Source organism: Cryptomeria japonica, chromosome 3 (genome assembly GCF_030272615.1).
Source record: "Cryptomeria japonica chromosome 3, Sugi_1.0, whole genome shotgun sequence".
Taxonomy (NCBI): domain Eukaryota; kingdom Viridiplantae; phylum Streptophyta; class Pinopsida; order Cupressales; family Cupressaceae; genus Cryptomeria; species Cryptomeria japonica.
In genome coordinates this window covers 116481902-116502401 of record NC_081407.1, presented here as the reverse complement: position 1 = coordinate 116502401, position 20500 = coordinate 116481902, and the positions used below count along the sequence as shown (strand labels likewise).

The following is a 20500-nucleotide window of genomic DNA, read 5'->3' as shown; positions in this document are numbered from 1 at the left end:
TGGGAAACCCTACCCATAGTCAAATGATACTTCTACAACAAGTATATGATTACAAAAGGGGCATGCGCATGCTAGAAGGCACACTGCCTAGAAAACACTACTCATCACAATGGAGTCTCACTAACTACAAAGATGTCAACCATGTCAAGATATTTGGACAACAATCGAGAGAGAAGAAGTGCTAGTGATAGCATCAAACATGTCAGATTACTGTTCCAATTAAGCTCAATAACGAACGTCTAAAACCTCTTAGATAAACCTAACTCGATCACCTATGATTGACCAAATCCTTTGCACAAATGATTATCACATTATTCGCTCCTTGTCATTCTCATCTATATATGATCTACAATGAGATCTTATATATATTTATACCAACCCGGGACCTAACCAATTAGGTTGACCGCCTAAATGATAATTCAATAGATCCATTACATAATCCTGAAATAAAATCATAACACATGTCGGACTAAGGCCAAACAAACATCATCCAATCAATAAAACATCCTAGAAATGCATCTGAGGATCTACCAACACGTTACATGAAAACTGGTCCATAACCTAGATAGCACCAGACCTAAACTAGATCCACACACTCCAAAGCAATGACACCAATCAGTCGAGGCACAAACACAATCACCATCAGCATCCTGAATCCCTTCTAGAAGCTGCACCAACACCACTTATACATTACATCAAAGATCTTCAATAAAGCTCTACTGGTGAAACCCTTATTGGACCAATAAAGAAAGCTTACTAGAACATAAGATAGCATCTGATCATCAAGTCAATACCAACTAACCGAAACAAACTTCAAAAGCATATGAATCATCCACACAAACTTATTCCATCAACCAGATCATACCAGTGACAATCAACTGATTATCTTCCCAATCTAATCCTTCTACCAGAAGCCAGTAAACAACCATAATAGCTAGTGTTGACATCAATGACAAAGCATCAATGCAACACATAATCAATTCCATCATATGACCAACAATGGACCGGTTTATGTAACGTGTTGGTTAATGCTCCCGATGCATTACCGATTAGATTTATTGATTGGTTTATGTTGTTTCGGTCTCAGGCCGACTTGGTTTATCATTGGTTTTCAGGTTTATGTTATGGATTTATTGTATTATATTTTAGATGGCTGACCTAATTGTTTAGGTCTTGGATTGGTATATATATGATGTAAGATCTCTTTGTAGATCATGGGTGGTTATGGATATGGGATTATCTACGTGCGAATAAAGTTGTAAATATATGCAGAGGTTTTGGTCAATCATAGGCGATTGAATTGGATTTGTGTAAGAAGTTTAAGACCTCTGGTATTGAGCTTAACCAGAATCGTACTCGGGCATAAGAGATGCTATTCTTGCAGTTCATTCTTATTTCCAAATTGTAGTCTGGATTTCTTTTGTAGTCAGTGAGGATCCTTTGTGATGAGCAATGTGCTCTAGGTTGTTGGCTTTCCTACATGTGTAGGCATCTTTATTGTAATCACATACTTACTGCAGAAGTATCATCTAACTATGGGTAGGATTCCCAACGTGGCTTTTCCTTTTACCAGGTTTTCCCCATACAAATCTTGGTGTTGTGTTGTGGATGCATGGTATTTGGTTTATGGTTTATGTTTATGCTTAGTTTATATATCTTTTGTTTTGGTATTTGGTTTATGCATTCCAGTAAAAGGTTTTGTGTGCTTAAAGTTTCATAATCTGTTGACAAATGATTCACCCCCCCTCTCAATTGTCCACCGCTTATCCTAACAAAATTTGCACCCCACGTTGCTCTTTGTCTCTGCCTATCCTAAATTAGGGCAGGATAGGGGTGTGGTGCCCCTGTCCCCCCTACAACAGAGGCATGATGCCCCTGTCTCTGTCCTATTTTGGCGCCCCCTTGACCTAATCCTACATTGGACTTGTCAATTGCGAGCAGAAAAAAGTTTTCCTATGTCAGCCTAAGATGAAAAATTAGTTAAAAACCCCTAATTGGCAAGTATATAAGGAGCATTTTCCCCTCTTATTTGCAAGAGTTCAATAAGCGAAATCAAGTTCAAGCATTCAACCATTCAAGTATTCATTCAAGCATTAAGCATTCCAAGTCTCCTTTCAAGGCTAGGTGTTGCATTCAAGTCAAGGATTCAACCATTGAAGAGGAGATCCCTATCAACATTCAAGACATTCTACTCCAATCAATTCTATCAACATTTCAATTGCATCCTCTCTTGAGGTGAATTTTACTTTAGACATTCCTTACACTTACTTGCAAGTATTTTTCATTAGTTGGTTAATTTCGAACCGGGGTTTGACCTGAAGGCAAACCCCCAATCCCAACAACTCTCTTTTCTGTGTGTAGGTTGCATGTGCGTAGTTGCAATTGCAGGTTTAGGCTTCATTTTCGGAGACAGAAAAACCATTTTCGACGCACGGATTTTTCGGAGGACCAAGAACACTTTCAACATGTTCTTGGAAACTTTCACTCAAATTTGCAGGGGAGCTTCGTCTCGACTTTTTACTACTAATTTCAAGTGCACAGCTTCATCCTGCATCTCTACCGCAAGATATAATCATTTCTTTGTCATCTTCATGCTTAGTTTCAATTCACTTAATTCAACTTATCTATTTTTAAAGGAGGTTACTTTACTTTCCAAATTCATTGTCAATTCATTTAGCATTCAATCTTTGTCCTTTGAGATTGGATCTAGTGAAGTCAACCACCCCTCTTTTAAATGTAATGTGTGTGAGAAGTTGAAGGGAATCCTTTGTGAAACTTTCACTCCTTTCTTGAGAAAGGGTAAAGCTTTCCACTTTATCTCCTCTCATCACCTTTTCACCACATTAAAATATTGATCATCAATCCTTGCAACATTTGAACAGTTAGAGTAAGGAATCAGAGACAAATGAGATGGGTAGAATTCTTGCAGAATTACCCCTTTTTCTTAAAGCATAGAAGTGGGAAGTCAAACAAAGTTGTTGATGCATTGAGCAGAACGAGGAATTTCCTAATAGAGATGAGAGTGATAGTGATAGGATTTGAGGAGTTGAAGACGTTGTATGATGAGGACCCGGATTTTGTAGAACCTTGGAAAGAATGTAGAGAACCGGTTATGGTGGACAAAAGTAAGTGGTTGGATTATTTTATTTAGGATGGGATGTTATTCAAAGGAGTTCAGTTGTGTATACCTAAGAGTTCTATGAGGGAGAATCTGATAAAGGAAAAACACAGTGGAGGATTAGTCGAACACTTTGGTGTTGACCAGACAGTAGCATTGGTTAATGAACATTACTTTTGGCCTTCGATTCATAAGGACGTCAGAAAATTTGTTTAGAGCTATAGAGTTTGTCACGTTGAAAAGGGTAATAGTCATAATGTGAGATTGTATAAACCTTTGATAGTTCCAGAGAGACCTTGGGAGGACATAAGCATGAATTTCATACTTGAACTTCCTAAGACACGGAGAGGGAATGATTCTATATTTGTGGTGGTAGATAAATTCTCAAAGATGGCCCATTTCATACCTTGTAATAAAACATCAAATGTAGTGCATGTAGTTGACTTATTTTTCAAAGAGGTAGTGAGATTGCATGGATTACGAAAGTGCATTGTTTTAGACAGAGACACTAACTTTGTTGGTTATTTTTGGAGAACACTTTGGAAGAAGATGAAGACAGATTTGAAATTCAGTTTTACTTTTCATCCTCAGACTGATAAATAGACAAAAGTAGAAAACCGGAGCTTGGGAAATTTGTTGAGATTCTTGGTTGGAGAGAAGACCGGAAGTTGGGATTTGATTCTTGCACAAGCTGAATTTGCCTATAATAATTCAGTAAACAGGAGTACAAGAAGAACACCTTTTGAGATTGTTACCAGAGTACACCCTAGAGGTATATCAGAATTGAGGGATATCAGTAATGAAGACAAGAAGAGTGCAGAGGCAGAAGAATTTGCAGATCATATGAAGGCCTTACATGTCCAGGTTAAGCAACATTTGGAGGAAATGAACAACAAGTATAAGGAGAAAGTAGATGAGAAGAGAAGACATAAGGAATTTGAAGTTGGTGATGAAGTGATGGTATACCTGAGAAAAGATAGATTTCTAGTTGGAACCTATAACAAGTTGCAGATGAGAAAGTTTGGACCTTGCAAGATCTTGAGGAAATTCAGTTTTGGAAATGCATATGAAGTAAAGTTATCAGATGATTTGAGTATTTCACCTATATTCAACGTTGCAGACCTACATCAATATCATGAATTAGAATCCAGTGAAGACAATATTGTATACTTGGAGAAGTAGTTGCCCCAGAAGGAACCAAATCAAATTGAAGACATTTTGGACAGTAGGATTGGGCGTAGCACCCGGATCAGTCAGTACAATGAGTATCTTGTGAAATGGATGGACTAACCAGTTGAAGATTCATCTTGGATTTCTCAAGAAGAGGTGGACCACCTTGGTTTTCCTCTGACCCCATCAAAGTGAGGGACCCACTTTCTCAACAACCCTGAATTTCTGATGCAGGAGCATCCCCAGTTCTTGGCAATCTTGCATCAACCAAAAATATTTATTTTCAGTTTGTTTTCTGTTTTGCAGTTTCAACATTTCTTTCTGCATTTCCTTGCATTTGTACACCGGATCTTGCGAAGCTGGATTTTGCTTGTAATTATGTTTATCTTTCTTATTCCTAAGCCGCAGAACGTTTGGATATTTTTTCGACAAGTTGTTGCTTCCGGATTTCGAGACAATTTTTTGGCTAGAACATCGGAACTGCTTGGACCTATTTGCTATTGGTGAATCCTATGGATCCTTTTCGTAGCTTGCGAAGCTTCAGCTTGTTGATTCCAATGTTCTTTGGCATGTCTCTGACCTTCCTCTTGATCTACACTTCTTCCTTTGGATTTTTTGAAGGATTTTCATTGGCGAAGGCCGACCTTGATGGTTTTGCATGTTTCATCATGTTCATCGTTGTTTGATTCTTCTTGGGTTGACTCGATCACTCTAGATCATATAAATCAATATAATTTAGCTTGTATAGTAAGTTAGGAAACTAGGAATATCTAACTTGAGATTAAGAGGTCTGGAGTGGACCAAGACTATAATTGAGCATGTCTGTAGCAGGCTAGTGAGCCAAATCTTGTATCCCGCATGTTGTCAGCGGATTGTAAATAGTTTTCATGATATAATTAATCAGATCTATATTGCCACCATCATCTTGCCTTGCTTTCATTGTGTTTACTCTTGTTGCAAGGTCTGGATATATCTCATTGAGGTCCCTCCTAACCATGATTGTACCACAATAAGTGTAATTGAGGTCAAAATTGTGTCCTATTATCTCTTAGCGTCCATATTATGCATCTAATTGCTTCAATTAAAAATAAGTAGGACTTGTTAGATGTCATAACTCCTAATCCCATTTATTTAACTAATATAATAAGATTATGTAATAAAGTGGGGATCTAATATGTGCAATTTAAGGTTTTCATTTACTATTATATGATAATTGGTGGTGTGAATAAGGTGTTTTACCTAACTAATTCACCTAGTACGACCTATTCACATATGAATTTTCCTTAGGTCCTATGAATATTTCTATAATTCTTAGTTTTCATGAGATCTTATCTTATATTATGTCATCTAATTATTGTTTCTTAGCTCATTTAATCTTTGTTGTATCATGCCTAATTGAGAGACTTTCATGATCTTGTCTAATCCTATCCTTCATCTTGCCTAGGTAGGCAAGGCCTCTTATACATGTTTGTAAGATATAGGGGTTTGTATTATATTGATCCATTATCTATCACTGTATAGATTGCATCCATAATCATTAAATTCATCCTCTTACCATACTCTCTTTTGAAGGATTTTTTCTTGCAAGTGATCTTGGGTTACAAGAGCTCACTATCAACTTTTATATGGTATTGAAGCTCTAGATTTGTAAACTCGTCAAATATGAGGGTGTTTTGGGTATGATCTTTTGTTAGGTGCATTTTGGTGCAAACCTAACATCACCATTGAGTCCAAAAGGTCCAATAAGCCATATTTTTTATATATGAAATATTTAGGTGACAAAAAAAATTAGCACATTTTTTAGGATTCGATAGATTCAAATATTGGAAGATTATACAATTCATACATAAATCTATACAATATATATAATTTGTACCATCACTGACATGAATCGACATGTATTTTGAATTTCATATCATATTCTAAAGAATATTTGCATGCCTACACAATCCTACATCACTTTGCAATATGATTTCTTAATTCAATTTTTTTTATTTTTAAAAAGTTGAGATGGTGTTAAATTTGACAATCACCAGCAATGTACAACCCCTTTGCTACTTATTGTGACCTAATCACACATCACCTCGTTCCAAATGGGGACCCCCTAGGCCCTCTCGATCTTTTGATTTTGGTTCTTGGATCTTTTCAAGACAGTATCATTAGTCCTTTGAGTTTGCAAGTGTTTGGGGGTCAATTTGATCAAGTTTGCAGCTCATTTGAGCAAATTTGGCTAAGTCTGGAGTATGTTTTGTCCATTTTAGGGTTTTCACCTTCAGACTAGAATTTGGGGTTTTCTTTTAGGATTTTTGAGAAATTGAACATTGCATTACAATCGAGGCCCTTTAAGGAACTTACACGTGAAATTTGAGCAAATTCTAAGCAACTTTCTATTTTTTAAAAGTTCCAATATTTTAGGGATTTCACTACCTCTCAGATTGGTCTAATTTTGCTAAAAAATCAAACTTACTATTTTTGGAAAGTCTATCTGTGGCAGGTTCTTTGCAAACAAACACTGAAGACTAAGCATTCTTGAACACTCCTAAATCTAGAAGGTCAAAAAACATTCTAAATGGATCAAAAATGGTTGTGTGGACATCTATTCCAAAAATGAAAAGCATCAAAATCCTCTAAGTCTGACACATGAATCCACTTCAATTCCTAAAAATCGCATTTTAAACTAGAAATGGTCAAAACTGACTAAGTTTGGAGAGAGGCAAGTCAAATTCCTTTATGCAATGAAAAAAGTGCCCAAGGAGAGTGATGGGCACTGAGAGGAAAGTTAAGGAAAATTGGAAAATCTTGAAATTCCACCACCCAGGTCAAATGGTGCCCAAGTCAGGAGTTGGGCAACAAATGAAGAAGGGCATGGTAAAAGTTGAAAATGTCAAAATTCCTCCTCATAGTGAAAATGACGCCCAAGTCCAAGCCAAGGCACCAAATTGAGGTTCTCATGGAAACACATTCAAATTACAAAATTCCTCCATCAAGGTGATTCAACACCCAATCTAGAGTCAGGGCGCTAGGAGAGGAGAGGTCAAGGAAATCCCATTAACATAAAAGTCTTTCCCTACAGTGAATTAGCGCCCCAGTCAGGTCTCAAGCACCAAAATCAATAAGGCATGGAAAATAAGAAAAGTAAATAATTCCTTGACATAGGTGAAATAGCACCCAAGGAGGGTCAAGGGTGCCAAAATGAAGTAGTCATGGAAAATTAAAAAGATTGTAAATTCCTTCATTTGAGCAATTCAATGCCCAAGATGGCAGAAGGGCGCTCGACAATGAAGGTCAAGGAAAACTTGAAAGTGTTGAAATTCCTCCGCATATGTGACTAGTGCCCAAGTATGGAATAGAATGCCAAAATCAACATGTTAAGGATAAACAAGAAAGGTGAAATTCCTCCAAGGTATAAATTGCACATCCAAGTAAAAAGAAGATGAAAATTTCTCCAAGGCAAGGAAATTGAGGGTGAAGGATGAATTGAAGAAAAAAAAAATTCCCCTAGGGAAAAAAATTTAAAATCCATTTTTAGGCATCAGAATTCATCACAATTTCAAAATTTTGATAGATTTGGATTCTTGAGATAAATTTCTCTCTCCTGGACCCTGGAACTCTAATTTTGGAAAGTTCCTAAAAAATAGGACATGTGCGAAATTGACAAAAAAAATTCCTCTCGAGCATGGAAAAGTCAAAAACTTCGAGAAAATTCTTCTTAAATCAAAATTTTCTCTCCTGAAGTTTTCTCTCTCTTAGGGTTTTCTACCAAGTGGATGGATAATAAGGATATTAAGTCTATCTTTCAAAAATCCCTCTAAAAATTCAAAAAATGGAAATTTGGAGAGTTGGCAACACAAGAAGAAAAATTATGACGCACTACTCAAGGCATTAAAGGAAAAATCTATTTTGGAACTCAACTACGATGGTGGAGCCCATCTGCATGGCGTCTTAGAGAGGAAAGTATGACACATTATTAAAATAATTTTCAAATTTGATTTTTGCCAACTTAGCAGCATGTTGAAGAAATTCTATATAAATGTGCAAGTACAATTCATTTCTCATGTGCGAACTTGGAGAAAGAAAAGTTGGAGAGAAAGTGCAAAAAGTCAAACTTGGAGGATATTTTGTCCCTGCAAGAAGCTTAGTTCGCAGAGAAATGGTTGAATCAAGCAAAGTAGCAACTATCACCAGACAAGCACAGATAAAAGAAAAAATGAAGGGATTCCTTTCGGAATCCAAGATGGTGTCTAGCTGGAAAGAAATCAGCAACACAAGTCTAGGGACATTCAACTTGGCTGCTTTCCAGATTAGGATGTTTGGGACAGCCGAACATAATCCATAGCCTATCACTGCCAGGATTGTCAAAAGCTGAATTATTGCAACAGCGAGTTTTCCTCCATCAATTCAATGTTCAGAGTTGATCCTGGAATGCATGAAACACTACAACCTGGAGAGAAGAAATATTTTAACAACAAGTGGCAATATTTTGGCCAACTTGACTCTAGAGGCTATTGGTGGAATATTTGAGATTCCATCAAGTCATTCCAGGACCTACAAGACTATGAATGGAGCTAAGGTAGTATACGATGCATGTCCTGATAGATGGGTGGAAATCATCAACAAGAGTTGGTTGCAGAAGCCTAGGCCTCACATTTCCAAAATGCCTAAGATGCTCACCATTTTTGAATTCAAGCAGGAGTATGTGGATTTGATAATGATGTTAAGCAAGATAATGGGGTGTCCACATGCCATAAATTTTGAATCGTGGATGTTTTTATACATTGGCAAAGTCATGAATGCCAATGGAATAGTGGACTAGGGTAATTTAATCAGTCGTTATGTGCATTAGCAACTAAAAGACTTGAAGGAGAAGATGACCCAATCCTTCTATATGAGTCCTTACATGATTTATTCACTTTCAAGGATGGGTGGATTTGATGGCTTGTCAGGAAAGGGGCCCATGGGATGTGGGCCAAAACAGTTGAAAGTTTATGAATGCTATCCTCAGCTACACCTATGCAACACCAGTTCTTTCAAACTGGTAAATGACACTTTTACTATGTACCTAACTAGATTTATGCAGAATGAACTTCACTATAGAGCATCACCAGAAGCCAGGGCTTTGGTACAAACCTACGTTTCTAAAGTTTACTTATATCAAGATGCAAGGATTTTCATACAATCTGTACAAATTACCAAGATATCTGTCAAATAAGCTGGTGTTGTTGAAGCTTATGAAGCAATTGACAGCCTATAGTCAAATTCAAAAGAAGAAAAGAAAGTTGTCTATTGAATTCCCAGTTGTTCTTGGTGATTATGTGGAACTATGCTTGAACCTGACAGTAGCTAAAAAGGTAGCAGAGGAATTGGCATTCTACTGCTTGGAATTTTACACATCCAAATCCCACTGTGATCCACATAGTAAAATTAGGAAGGTTATTGGATTAAAATTTGTGCACAAGTTTCATCTAGAAGATTATTGGGAATGTGTCAATGATGATCTTGAGGTCAAGAAGAAAATGTTTTCCGAGCGACCCCTTGACACAATCAAAATAGGTGAAATAATTTAAGTGTTGGATCGGGTGAAAGAGGATACAAATATAGTGCAGTCAAAGTTTGGAAAGGTTAAGGACCATCCCATCCAATTGTCGAATTGGTCATAACCCAAGGTATCTATGACTTAGACATTTTAGTTAGGTTGGTTCTCAAGTTCACCGGGTAGTGGGTTGATCGACATATGAAGGCATTGAAGTATTAAAATGTCCACCTGAGCTACCAATTAATGGGAAGTTTGGATTCCCATAGTGAGGCTATAGGGGTATCTTTACAAGCCCAGGCTAAGAAAGGTGAAGTTCAACAAAAAGAAGTTGATCCTAGTAAAGGAAAGAATGCTCTGAAGAGGCCAAGAACAATAAGGAAAAAAGAAGTTACCTAGCGGGAAATTCAGTAGGAAGTCCAATACGAAGAACCACCATGGAAAAGAGAAAGAATGGAAGGGATTCAATTGCTGGCTAGCTCTTCAAGTGTGCGAGAAGTGGAAATTTTTGAAAAAGAAATTCCAGTAAATCTGCCATAGGGAAATCTTCCTAACAACACTCTAGCAGAAGATGTTCTCAGTATGAGAACTTTACATAGGCCCAATCAACCAAGAGTTCAAAGGCAGGAACTTCCTCTCTATTCAGAAGAGCCACAACAAGATAGTTTCATAGAAACAATCCTTGAAGGGATGGAGGAAGTCTCACAGGAGTATGCACAGATGGAAATTCAGGATCAATCAATTACCGCTCCTAATTGGCTGAAGCATAGGTTGAGGAAGGAACCAAAAAAGGAAACTAATCCAGCACAGGAATTGGAAGAACTTTTGAAAAGAATGGATCAGCTAGTAAAGAAGAAATTTGCCCAGAAGTTTTCCAAAATCACGAGAGATGAGTCCAGATCTAGGACTCTACACTTAGTTGAGCCTGTGGCAGACAAGGATAGGAATAAAATTGTACCAAGTGATTATGTGATCAAAGAAATTAATTTGCGGCACGCTTCCATGATGCAGGTTGTGGAAGATTTCAAGGGATCTTCCTTGGCTATGAGGGAGAAGATGCCAAAAATGAAGGAAAATGTAGAAGGTTGAAAAGTGAAAACAAGGCCTTGTGCGAATATATGAAAAGCTTCAAACATCCACTTAGGGAAGCAGATCCATCATTTGTTCCTCCTTCTCTCCCTAAAGAGGTCATTGATGACACTAAAAAAATCAAGAAAGTAACCCAGGATGCCATGGAATGGGTGGAGGACATCTTTGTTGCGGCTAAGAAATTTATTGAAGACTTCTCGTCTTCATTCCAAACTTAGCACCCTTTTGAATAGGATAGAAGTGTCGAATGGTCTATGGGAGGATGTTCACATTTATCAAGATTTGACCATTTCATGACTCAAAGCCCTAATGAAAGTTCCAAAGCAGACGCTGATTGCTGAGAAGGTGATTCAAGAAAATAAAATTTATGACTTCCCGCAGTGGTTTTGTGTCATTTGCATTGGAAGGGAGGCCTTTGAGAGATTCAACATGGATTCTTTAGCTTTATAAGACTAAATCAGGAGGGTACAAGAGGAAATCATCAATGCAATTGAGGCTTTGTTTGCAAAAGGGATGGATGAGGGTGGAGTGACTGTGAATTTCCTAAGGACTTAATTGAGTTCTTCTTTATGGGATCATTTTTCAAGGCCCACTTTGAAAATGTTTCTTCCTTTTCCAACACTATGTGGAAGACACAGGAAATGGTAGCAGAATGGGAAATTTTTCTATCAAAGAGTGAAGAATAAATTACTTTGATGGAGTTCAAGATAGAAAGTGTGTCAAGTGTCTTTATAAGAGAATTAGAAGTCATCATCGCCAAATTAATTGTGTACACCATAAATGAGCAAGATAGTGGTCGTCCATTTTTGGGCGAGGATCTCTTGACTGAATGACATAGTGGTGTACTTATTGCTGGAATATTTTGACCAAGTGGCAGTCAGGTTAATGCACGCAAAATTAATGGAGCATCTTTTGCATGTAGCTGCCACATTTATGGCATTATGGTAGATTCCTTTGCATGTAGCCGTCACAGGTAAAGATGGTGGAGCATTTAAAGCATCATGGGTGATTTTTTGTATGGGGTATACTCATTGCATATGGGCAAATTTGATGAATATGGTGCATTTAATGCACAAATGGATGCCATTTTGGACATTTAAAAAATAAATTGTATATGGGTTTCATGGGCATTTATTATAGATCCTCACCTTGTTGCATCATGTGTGGGGAATCTTTTGAGGAAAAACCCTAATTAGGGTTTGCATGTCCTCATGGTTTGAGGCCTATATAAAGGGGTGACCCCCCTCATTTGTAAAGGAGGGGAAATTACTTTTGAGATTGTTGCTATAAGCTTTGAAGTAATTTACTTAATACATTGTTTGATTTGTTGGTGTATTATTGTGTTGTTTTATGACTTGCATGGTCTCACTCTCTTCACGTAGAATAGAATTGCTTTTAAGTTTTTAGACGAATAGGATTTGATGAGGATTATTTATAATGTAAACCCTTGCTCGTACCTTTGGTTTGTAGCTAATTGTTATTAACTATGTAAGGTTAGTATGAGCCTTTTATACGTGGAAACTTAACTTCGATCATTGAGTGAACATTGTTCGTTGATGGTGATGGTGTTCTTTGGTGTGCTAAAAATATTTTGCATAGCCTTTGAAGATTGCACCACCTCTGTGCAATTGTCTCCTAGTGGTGAATCAAAGTGTGGTTTGGTTTCACTTGAGCAATCCATGTCTCCTTGTTCTTAAATTTAGATTAGATTAGAATAGTGTCTCTAAACCCTTCCTATTTACTTTCTGCAAATTTTAAACCCAAAAAACCAAAAAAGAGCTCCCATAGATAAATCATTCGCAAATTAAATTCCTTGAAGTTGTAAAATTGTCTAATCTTCTTTGAGTGTACATAAGGCTCCTTGGATTACCAGTATATCACATCATCCAAATAAGTCACGTTCATTGCATGAAAGAACCTTGGAGTCATTTGTCTAAAATTTTTGCAATCTGAACTTACAATTGTACTTTGATCAAGTGAGAGTAATATGACCATTGGTAACTTTATTCTATGTTCAACGCTATCATAAAAAACATGTCAACACTACCCTTTATTAACCACCACTAGCCTTAGCTGACAATGTCACTTTGCTTACAAGCCCAATTTTGCAATGCATGGTCATATTAGCGATTGCCCAACATCCCCTAGGGGAGTCGATTTTGGCCTCTCATGCCTTAATTGGCAATTATTTTAAAGCCATAAATTTTGATCCAAGAGTCAATTTCTTAGAAACAAGATATCATTGCAAATCTCATTCCATATAATTTTCATTAGTGTAGGTATCATTATAATATTTCATTGTTGGTACAACTTATTGTTGTTTTAAGTTAGATCTCCCATTTACACATTGAAGCTCATTTAACTTTTTTCCTAGATCTTCATTTTTTTATTCTTGTGGCATTGGAAAGTATTGAGGATCTCTTTTGTCATATCATTCCCTTTTCCAAGATTTAATCCCAAGTACATTTTATTCATTTTTTATTGCATAATGACTAATTACCTAGAAATATTAACACTTGGAGAGGTTCAATATTTTTGGAGGGGCTTCAATTTTAGTACTTATAATGTTTGGGAGTTTCTAATTGTTGTTGAAGTTTGTTGTCTTTGTAAATTTGGATATCTATCATATTCATTATGGTTGTGTTCATTTCATCCTTCTTTGATCATCTTAAAAAGGGGAAACTATTAATAATGGAGGGATGGTATCATAAAGCATCATTGTTGGCTTCATTTTTTTCCAATCTTGTACAATCATGTCCCCCCTCTAGGTACTTCTAGCAATAAAGTTTATCGGAATTATAATAATTATCATTCCATAGGAGTGATTGCTCTAGATATTGACTATGAATTTTTATGTGCCATTGGACACATTGAGTACCCTCATACTCTTTAGACTAAATATTGTGAGATATATGTAGATCATGATACAAATATGTTCCCAAATGATCATATTTTTAATTATCTTGTACCTCGAGATGTTTTAGATTTATACATACCATATGACTATGACACTATTAAGGAGTTTGATAATTGTGAATAAAATTTTAATCTTAAAATGATGATGATGTTGTTTCTCTATATTCTCCTCCTTTAGAGATAGATGTTAATCATTCACCATAATTGTTTCTTCCATGTACATGACAACATGCAAGAAGATTTTAGAGACATCATCACATATGTTCATACTTCTTCCAATTAATTCCTATATGAAATGGAAAGTGTTATTTCATCTATACTTTTTTCTTTCTTTCCAAGGGGAGGGATGTCATTTGTAGGCATTAGATCATATTTTATTTTTGAGCACCTACCATTTTTGTAAGAGGTTACATATTTTGGTGAGGAGGGGTACATAGTCTTTCTATTTCCCTCTTATGGGTGGGATATGTATTGCTATATGATTTTTTCTCCAACAAAAGATAAAGTTATGAAATTTTCCTTTTAGAATTAAAAAGGGGGATAAAAATAAAGGATATTATAATCCTTTGGTTTAAAGAAATATTAATGGAGAATTTTTATGAAAAACTCTCTTAAAAGAGAGGAATAATTATATTTATTATAGAGTAATTAAAGGTGGTTTTTTTGAAAGGGTGTGATGGTTGGGAAACCACCCCTTAAAAGGTTATATAAGTCATTTATGTTAGACTTGGAAGTGGGTAGAGAGATCACTCAAGGAAGAAAAAGAAGGTATCTTTGTAGGCTATGGACACTTGGAGAAGGGGGCACATAGATGTGTCCAACCTAGGGTACAAATGTGCACTCAGAACCATTCTGGCTAGGGCTAGGGTAGTGGAGCTTGTGTTGATCAGTATTCATATGAAACCAATAATTATGTACAACAACGTAGTGTGCTTTGTTCCTCCTTGTTGTGTCATGGCTATGAGGTCCAAGGCCACTGAAATCTTCTTGGGAGTGGTAATGATCATTCCAAGTGCTCAAGATCAAGATAATTATTTGAAAACCTTGATACTTAAGATATTGAGAATGTTTTATTTATGAATTAGTGATAATGTGGCTATATTATTTCCTTTGTTGTGTTGATTAATGACTTTATAATTCTTGCCCAATTATTACATGTTATAGTTTACATTGGTTATTTACATCCATATTAATAACATTGCATCTTATAAATGATCTTAACTTTAATAATAAAATTATTTAATCCATCACTAATACTTAATTAATCATTGAGAAACGTGACATCACATTTATTATATATTTGTGATGGATTAGTCCTTAGGGAGTCATGATAAGTCTTTCATTCCTCACTTGCACATGATTGTTTTCTTGTAATTTCTCTTCTGGAGAAGATATTTTTTCCCATGTAGTTGTTTTCCTTTACTTTGTTTGTGAGAGATCATTTGTAAACGAGTGTCTAACTTGGAATAGTAGTTGAGACCCATCATCATTGAATCCTTGCATCATATTTGTGTTGTTGTATTTTCTTACTACTCCTAAGTTGCACTTAAGGGGAGTATTGGTGTGAATGATTCTTTTTACCCAACTAGTTCACCTAGTAGGTCCTATTCATATGTTAAATTTACTTAGGTCCTAGAAATATTTCTAGAAGTCCTAGTAGTCATGAGATCGTATCTTATCTTGTGTCATTTATTTCATTTATTCGAGGTCATTTAATGTGTTTTTTCCTTATTTCATAGGATGAAGACACTTGCCATGATATTATCTAGTCTTATCTCTCACCTTGCCTATATAACTTGGACTTTTGTACATTTATAAGATATAAGAGTTTGTACTTTATTTTTATTATCAATCATTATACAGATTACATCCATAATCAATTAATTCATCATCTTTCCATACTCTCTTATGGAAGGATATTTTGCATCTTGCAGGTGATCTTGGGTTACGGGAGCCCACTATTAGCTCCTTGGAGTTCACTATCAACTTATACAATAATCACTTCAATCTTATATGAAATTAGGTTTAATTCAAACTTAAATTTATTTCTTACAAGGTCTCCAATGTTTTTAAAAACTAGTTTAGTTTAAATAATTAGTTGATGATGGATCTAACTATGCATCATCACCAATACTTTTACCCCTTTACATGTAATTAGTTTATTCTATAGTAACTAGAACTCACAAGATCAAATCGAATCATTCAATTTTAATTAAATCAATGGTAATAAGTTAAACTGGGATAAACTTGGATATATTAACTTTGCATGTCTATGATAGTAAGATAGCTTAATTAGCACGTCAATTGCATATGTTATATGTTTTGTGTGAATGGAAACAAATGTAATCTTAGGATAAGATGTTGTAATATGTGTAATCAGATTCAACCTATCCCGACTTCACTTAATTAGTTCAATATTTTACCTTACTGTGTATAAATTAGCCAATTATGATAAATTATGTTTAACTATGTACCCACTAACATCATTTTATATTTAACATTAATATTTGAAAAAATCAAGTATTTTATTTTTATGAGATTAATATAAACCTTTGTATGTATATATGTGTGCATCCAAATACGCATATATATGTGTGAGGACTGTTGGCATTCTACACTCTAGTGAGAAATGATGGTGTTGTCATTGATGGCAACCTACCAGCAGCCTACAGACAACCTCGTGGCATTCATTTGGTAAATCATCGATAGACACAGGTACTGGCAGACACTTCACCAGCAGCGGCAAGAATGTATATCGACACCCTAGCCAACAGGAACAAACTTTTGTTTATTGTATTTAATTGTAAATATCTTTTTGTAAAGCCGACATGGCATATTGTAATAGACTCATATATGTATGAGATCTTGTAAATCATTTACATAAGTAGTATGGATGTAGAGAAGTGATGAGTGAATATTAAGGCAGATTTTGAATAAGATTTGTGGTTAAAGTATGAGCTTAAACTGGTACTAAACCTGGCATAGTAGATGTTGAATTGTAGCAGTACATTATATTGGATTTTCATAATCCATTTGTAAGTCAATGAGACTTCCATTTTGTAGATTGAGCAGTGAGCTCTAGGCAGTTGGCCTTCCTGCATGTGCAGACCCCTCTTGTAAGTAATATTTATTCATTGGCCAGTGAGTGAATATTGTGGGTCACAAATCCCACCGAGGTTTTTCCCACACCGGGTTTCCTCATTAAATATCTTGTGTTATGGTGTGTTTTCTATGTTGTCTTAATTGTTCCTGATGCTCTGCAAAAAGGATTAGAAAATCTGTTTGATGGAAACACACACAAGAGCACAAAAAACAAACGTTAGTGTTAGCAACAAAAGATTATCCTAAACAGGCATATCAAGAGAGATATTAAGCATGAAATAGAAAGCATATAAACATAAAATGAAATAGCTAATCAAGATGCTCATAGTTGCTCCTCCCTTGTTCCTCTCCTCTCCAAGTCCCAAATGAGTATAGCTCTCAGCAGCTTTTTGCACTATGGATGCTTATGGAGGATTGAGATTTAATACTAAGCTTCAAATATGAAATGAAAATAATTAATTATTAATTGATGGTTAAATAATCAAATAAATATTAAATATTCATTTAATTAAGTGGACAGATTTATGTGACTACAGTTCCTATTTACTGCATTAATCCCTGTTTACCGGTATATTGTTTTGGAATGCAAAATACTTAATAAGGTTAAATATTCTGTTAACCGGTTAGATACTGATTCACCCCCCCCTCTCAATATCTTTGGGACTATCATTAATCCTAACAATTGGTATCAGAGCCTGGTCCTCTATTTTCAAAAGCCTAATAGCTTGAGGAAGATTCTGACACCGGTACAGATGGAGAACTTGAGAAAGTAATTAGAAGGAGCTCTTGTGGACTATGATGCAAAGAAGTTGAGAAATATCAAACTTGAAGATGATCTGAGGACTGCACGAGAATTCATTCAAGGGCTTCAGGAGAATCTCACTATTGCTAGAAATAAGAGAAAAGAACTTCATGAGAAGATGCAGAGTGATGATGATGAAAAGGAAACTCTTAATGAGCTTGTAAACGAGATGAGGCAAGAAAACATGACTTTGAGGAATGAAATGCAAGACATGATAATGAGATTTTGTAAAGACATTGAAGACAGAAAGAAGAATGAAGATGACTTGACTAGGAGACTCAATGATGCTGGAAATGAAAATCTAAGACTCAGTCATGAAAATGATATTTTGAAGAGAGATTTGATTCACATAGAACATGATAAAACTGAACTTTTGAGACAAAAGGGAATTCTGGAAAATGGGTTGGCTAGTGCAAATCAACATAAAGAGAAATTCAAGAAAAGTTCAGAAGAACTTGATGATATACTGAAAAGTCAGAAACCTAATGGAGATACTAATGGACTTGGATTTGAAGTTGGAGAAAGTTTTGATACTGCGAACAATCATGATCACAGTAAACCGGTAAGACAACCTAATGCTTACAAATTTAATGGGAAATGCTTTAACTGTAACAAGTATGGTAATAGAGCAAATCAGTGTATATCTAGAAACAATCAAAACATTAATGCACCCATCGGTCAATGTTCCAAATGCAACAAAATTGGTCACAATTTAGAAAACTACAGAATGAATGTAAGATGTTATGTTTGTGGAAGATTTGGAAACTTATCTAATCAATGCAGAACATAAACTGACATAGGATATGGAAAGGCTATTTAGAAGAACAATGTGACTTGTTATGCTTGTAACAAGATTGGACATATTGCAAAATTTTATAGAAGCAAGACTTCACTGGTAAATAATAAAGGATTTTCAAAACAGTGGATTAAAAAGAGAGATCAGAATGTTGATGAGACTATTCCTTCACCGGTAGAACATAGTATTACTCCACCGGCAGGAGACTCTTCATCCAACTAAAAAAGTAACCCTTGGGGGTATTGAAACAAGTTGAAAATCATGCAAGTTTACCCTCGGTTGATGGTGAGAAAATGGACTTCTTCTCTACTGGCAGATGTGTTAATTTTCACTTAACCGACAAGCATTTATTGCAATTGTTGGAAGAAAAGACATTATAAATCATTGATTTTCCCTCTTTTTCAATTCACTGAGCATTCAAACTTTTAGAGAGCGCGAAAATCTAAGCGAAGGAATCCAAGGCAAAGAAGTGAAGCGATTTCTCTCAAGCACTCAAACCATTATCAGCCAGATTAAGGTATTTATCAATGGCTTCCTCCTCTGCTACGTAATTTATTGCAAACCCTACTTTTGTAGAAGTTGTGAAACGCCCTAGGCCCATTTTTAAAATCATTCCCGAGATAGCGAAACAAGATGATTCCATAGGTTCTTTTTCAAAAATTTCAAAAGGAGTTGCTTATGTTGAAGACCCTAGAATCTATATTCATTGCCATATTGAGGAATTAGGTTCTGAGGAAATATTGAAAATGTTTAGAACTGCTATCTATGATGAAAATGAAAATGTAAAACCCGAGCACAAGGTAATTGAAACTTTAGGTTTTGTGGAAATCTTGGACATCCTTGATTTTCCTAAGGAGGTAGTAAGAATTGTCCTTAGTAGAGTTCATGGAGAATTTCTTTGGCTAGATTTAGTTTGCAAAATCACCAAAGAAGCAATTAGGGCAGTGACAGGTTTACCCTCCACCGGTAGCAGGCCAAATAAGACTAAGAAGGTTCCTAATAATACTGTCATGACATTAACAGGAGCAACATATGATAGCAGATCAATGAGAGTAAATGATGTCAAAGATGAAAATGTCAGATTCATAAGCATGATCCTAGGTTATAAGACCACACATGCAAACCGAATTAACTCATTATCTAGTCTTTGTATTAAAAGTGCCTATGATATGGTGAATAATGATGCAAAAATAGATGTATGTGAGTGGTTAAAGGATGAGTTGATAGACAACCTGAAAAAGATCAAAGGTGATAAGAAAGGAACTTTTCGTTTTGGCAATCTTCTTGTATGTCTCATGTTGTACTTCACAAAAGAAGTTCCCGATATTGGAAAGAAAGACTTTGGATATGATATACCGGTAGGCAAACAACTCTTAGAAATCTTCACCGGTATGGGCACAGACAAAGAAAACAATATAACAGAGTACTTCAAAACCTTCAAAGCAAAAATGAAAACAATAGAGAGACTGCCACAAAGTGTTGTAGACAAATATGAAAAAGAAATATGTTTTGTAATTAAAAAGGATGAAATCTGGATGGAGGCAGTTCTTCCTAGAACTGTATGGGTAATAGAAATGGGGTATGAGGCAGACGTAAATATCATTGAAACTTATGCTAAAGCCTTGTTAGAGGCACCTAGAGAACTAGAAGAAAAGGTTTTCGGAAATGCAGAAACAATAGAAAGTGATGTACAAACATTGAAACAAAGGAAGAAAAGAGAAAAATGCATGAGGAGTGCATCTAAGCAAGTTAAGGAAATAAAAGAAAATGTCATGAACATAACTGGAATAAAGGAAAGTGACCTAGAAGGATTACAACCAGAGGCACACATCTCAATGGTTGGTACATCATCTGACAGTGGCATACTTGTTGAGTTTAAGCGAGTTGATAGGAAGAGAAAACCTTCATCGGTACCCTCTCCTCCACCCAAGAAAACAAGAACACCAAGGCAGAAGCAACAAGCAGTGAGACCACCGA

The 20500-nt window shown here is 35.8% G+C and overlaps 1 protein-coding gene across 2 annotated transcripts in view; it reads right to left on the bottom strand.

Annotated features, from left to right (window-relative positions):
- LOC131064908 (transcription factor FER-LIKE IRON DEFICIENCY-INDUCED TRANSCRIPTION FACTOR) overlaps positions 1 to 20500 on the bottom strand; it is a 79430-nt gene that overhangs the window by 41267 nt on the left and 17663 nt on the right. The window contains exon 4 of one of the 2 annotated variants that reach the window (XM_059217860.1): positions 16730 to 17101. The exons of the other annotated variant lie outside the window; for it this stretch is intronic. Within the exon in view, the coding sequence (XP_059073843.1) occupies positions 17093 to 17101 (9 nt within the window). The 3' untranslated portion in view covers positions 16730 to 17092. Of the gene's footprint in view, positions 1 to 16729; positions 17102 to 20500 lie in introns of those variants that run through there. 2 annotated transcript variants of the gene reach the window in all.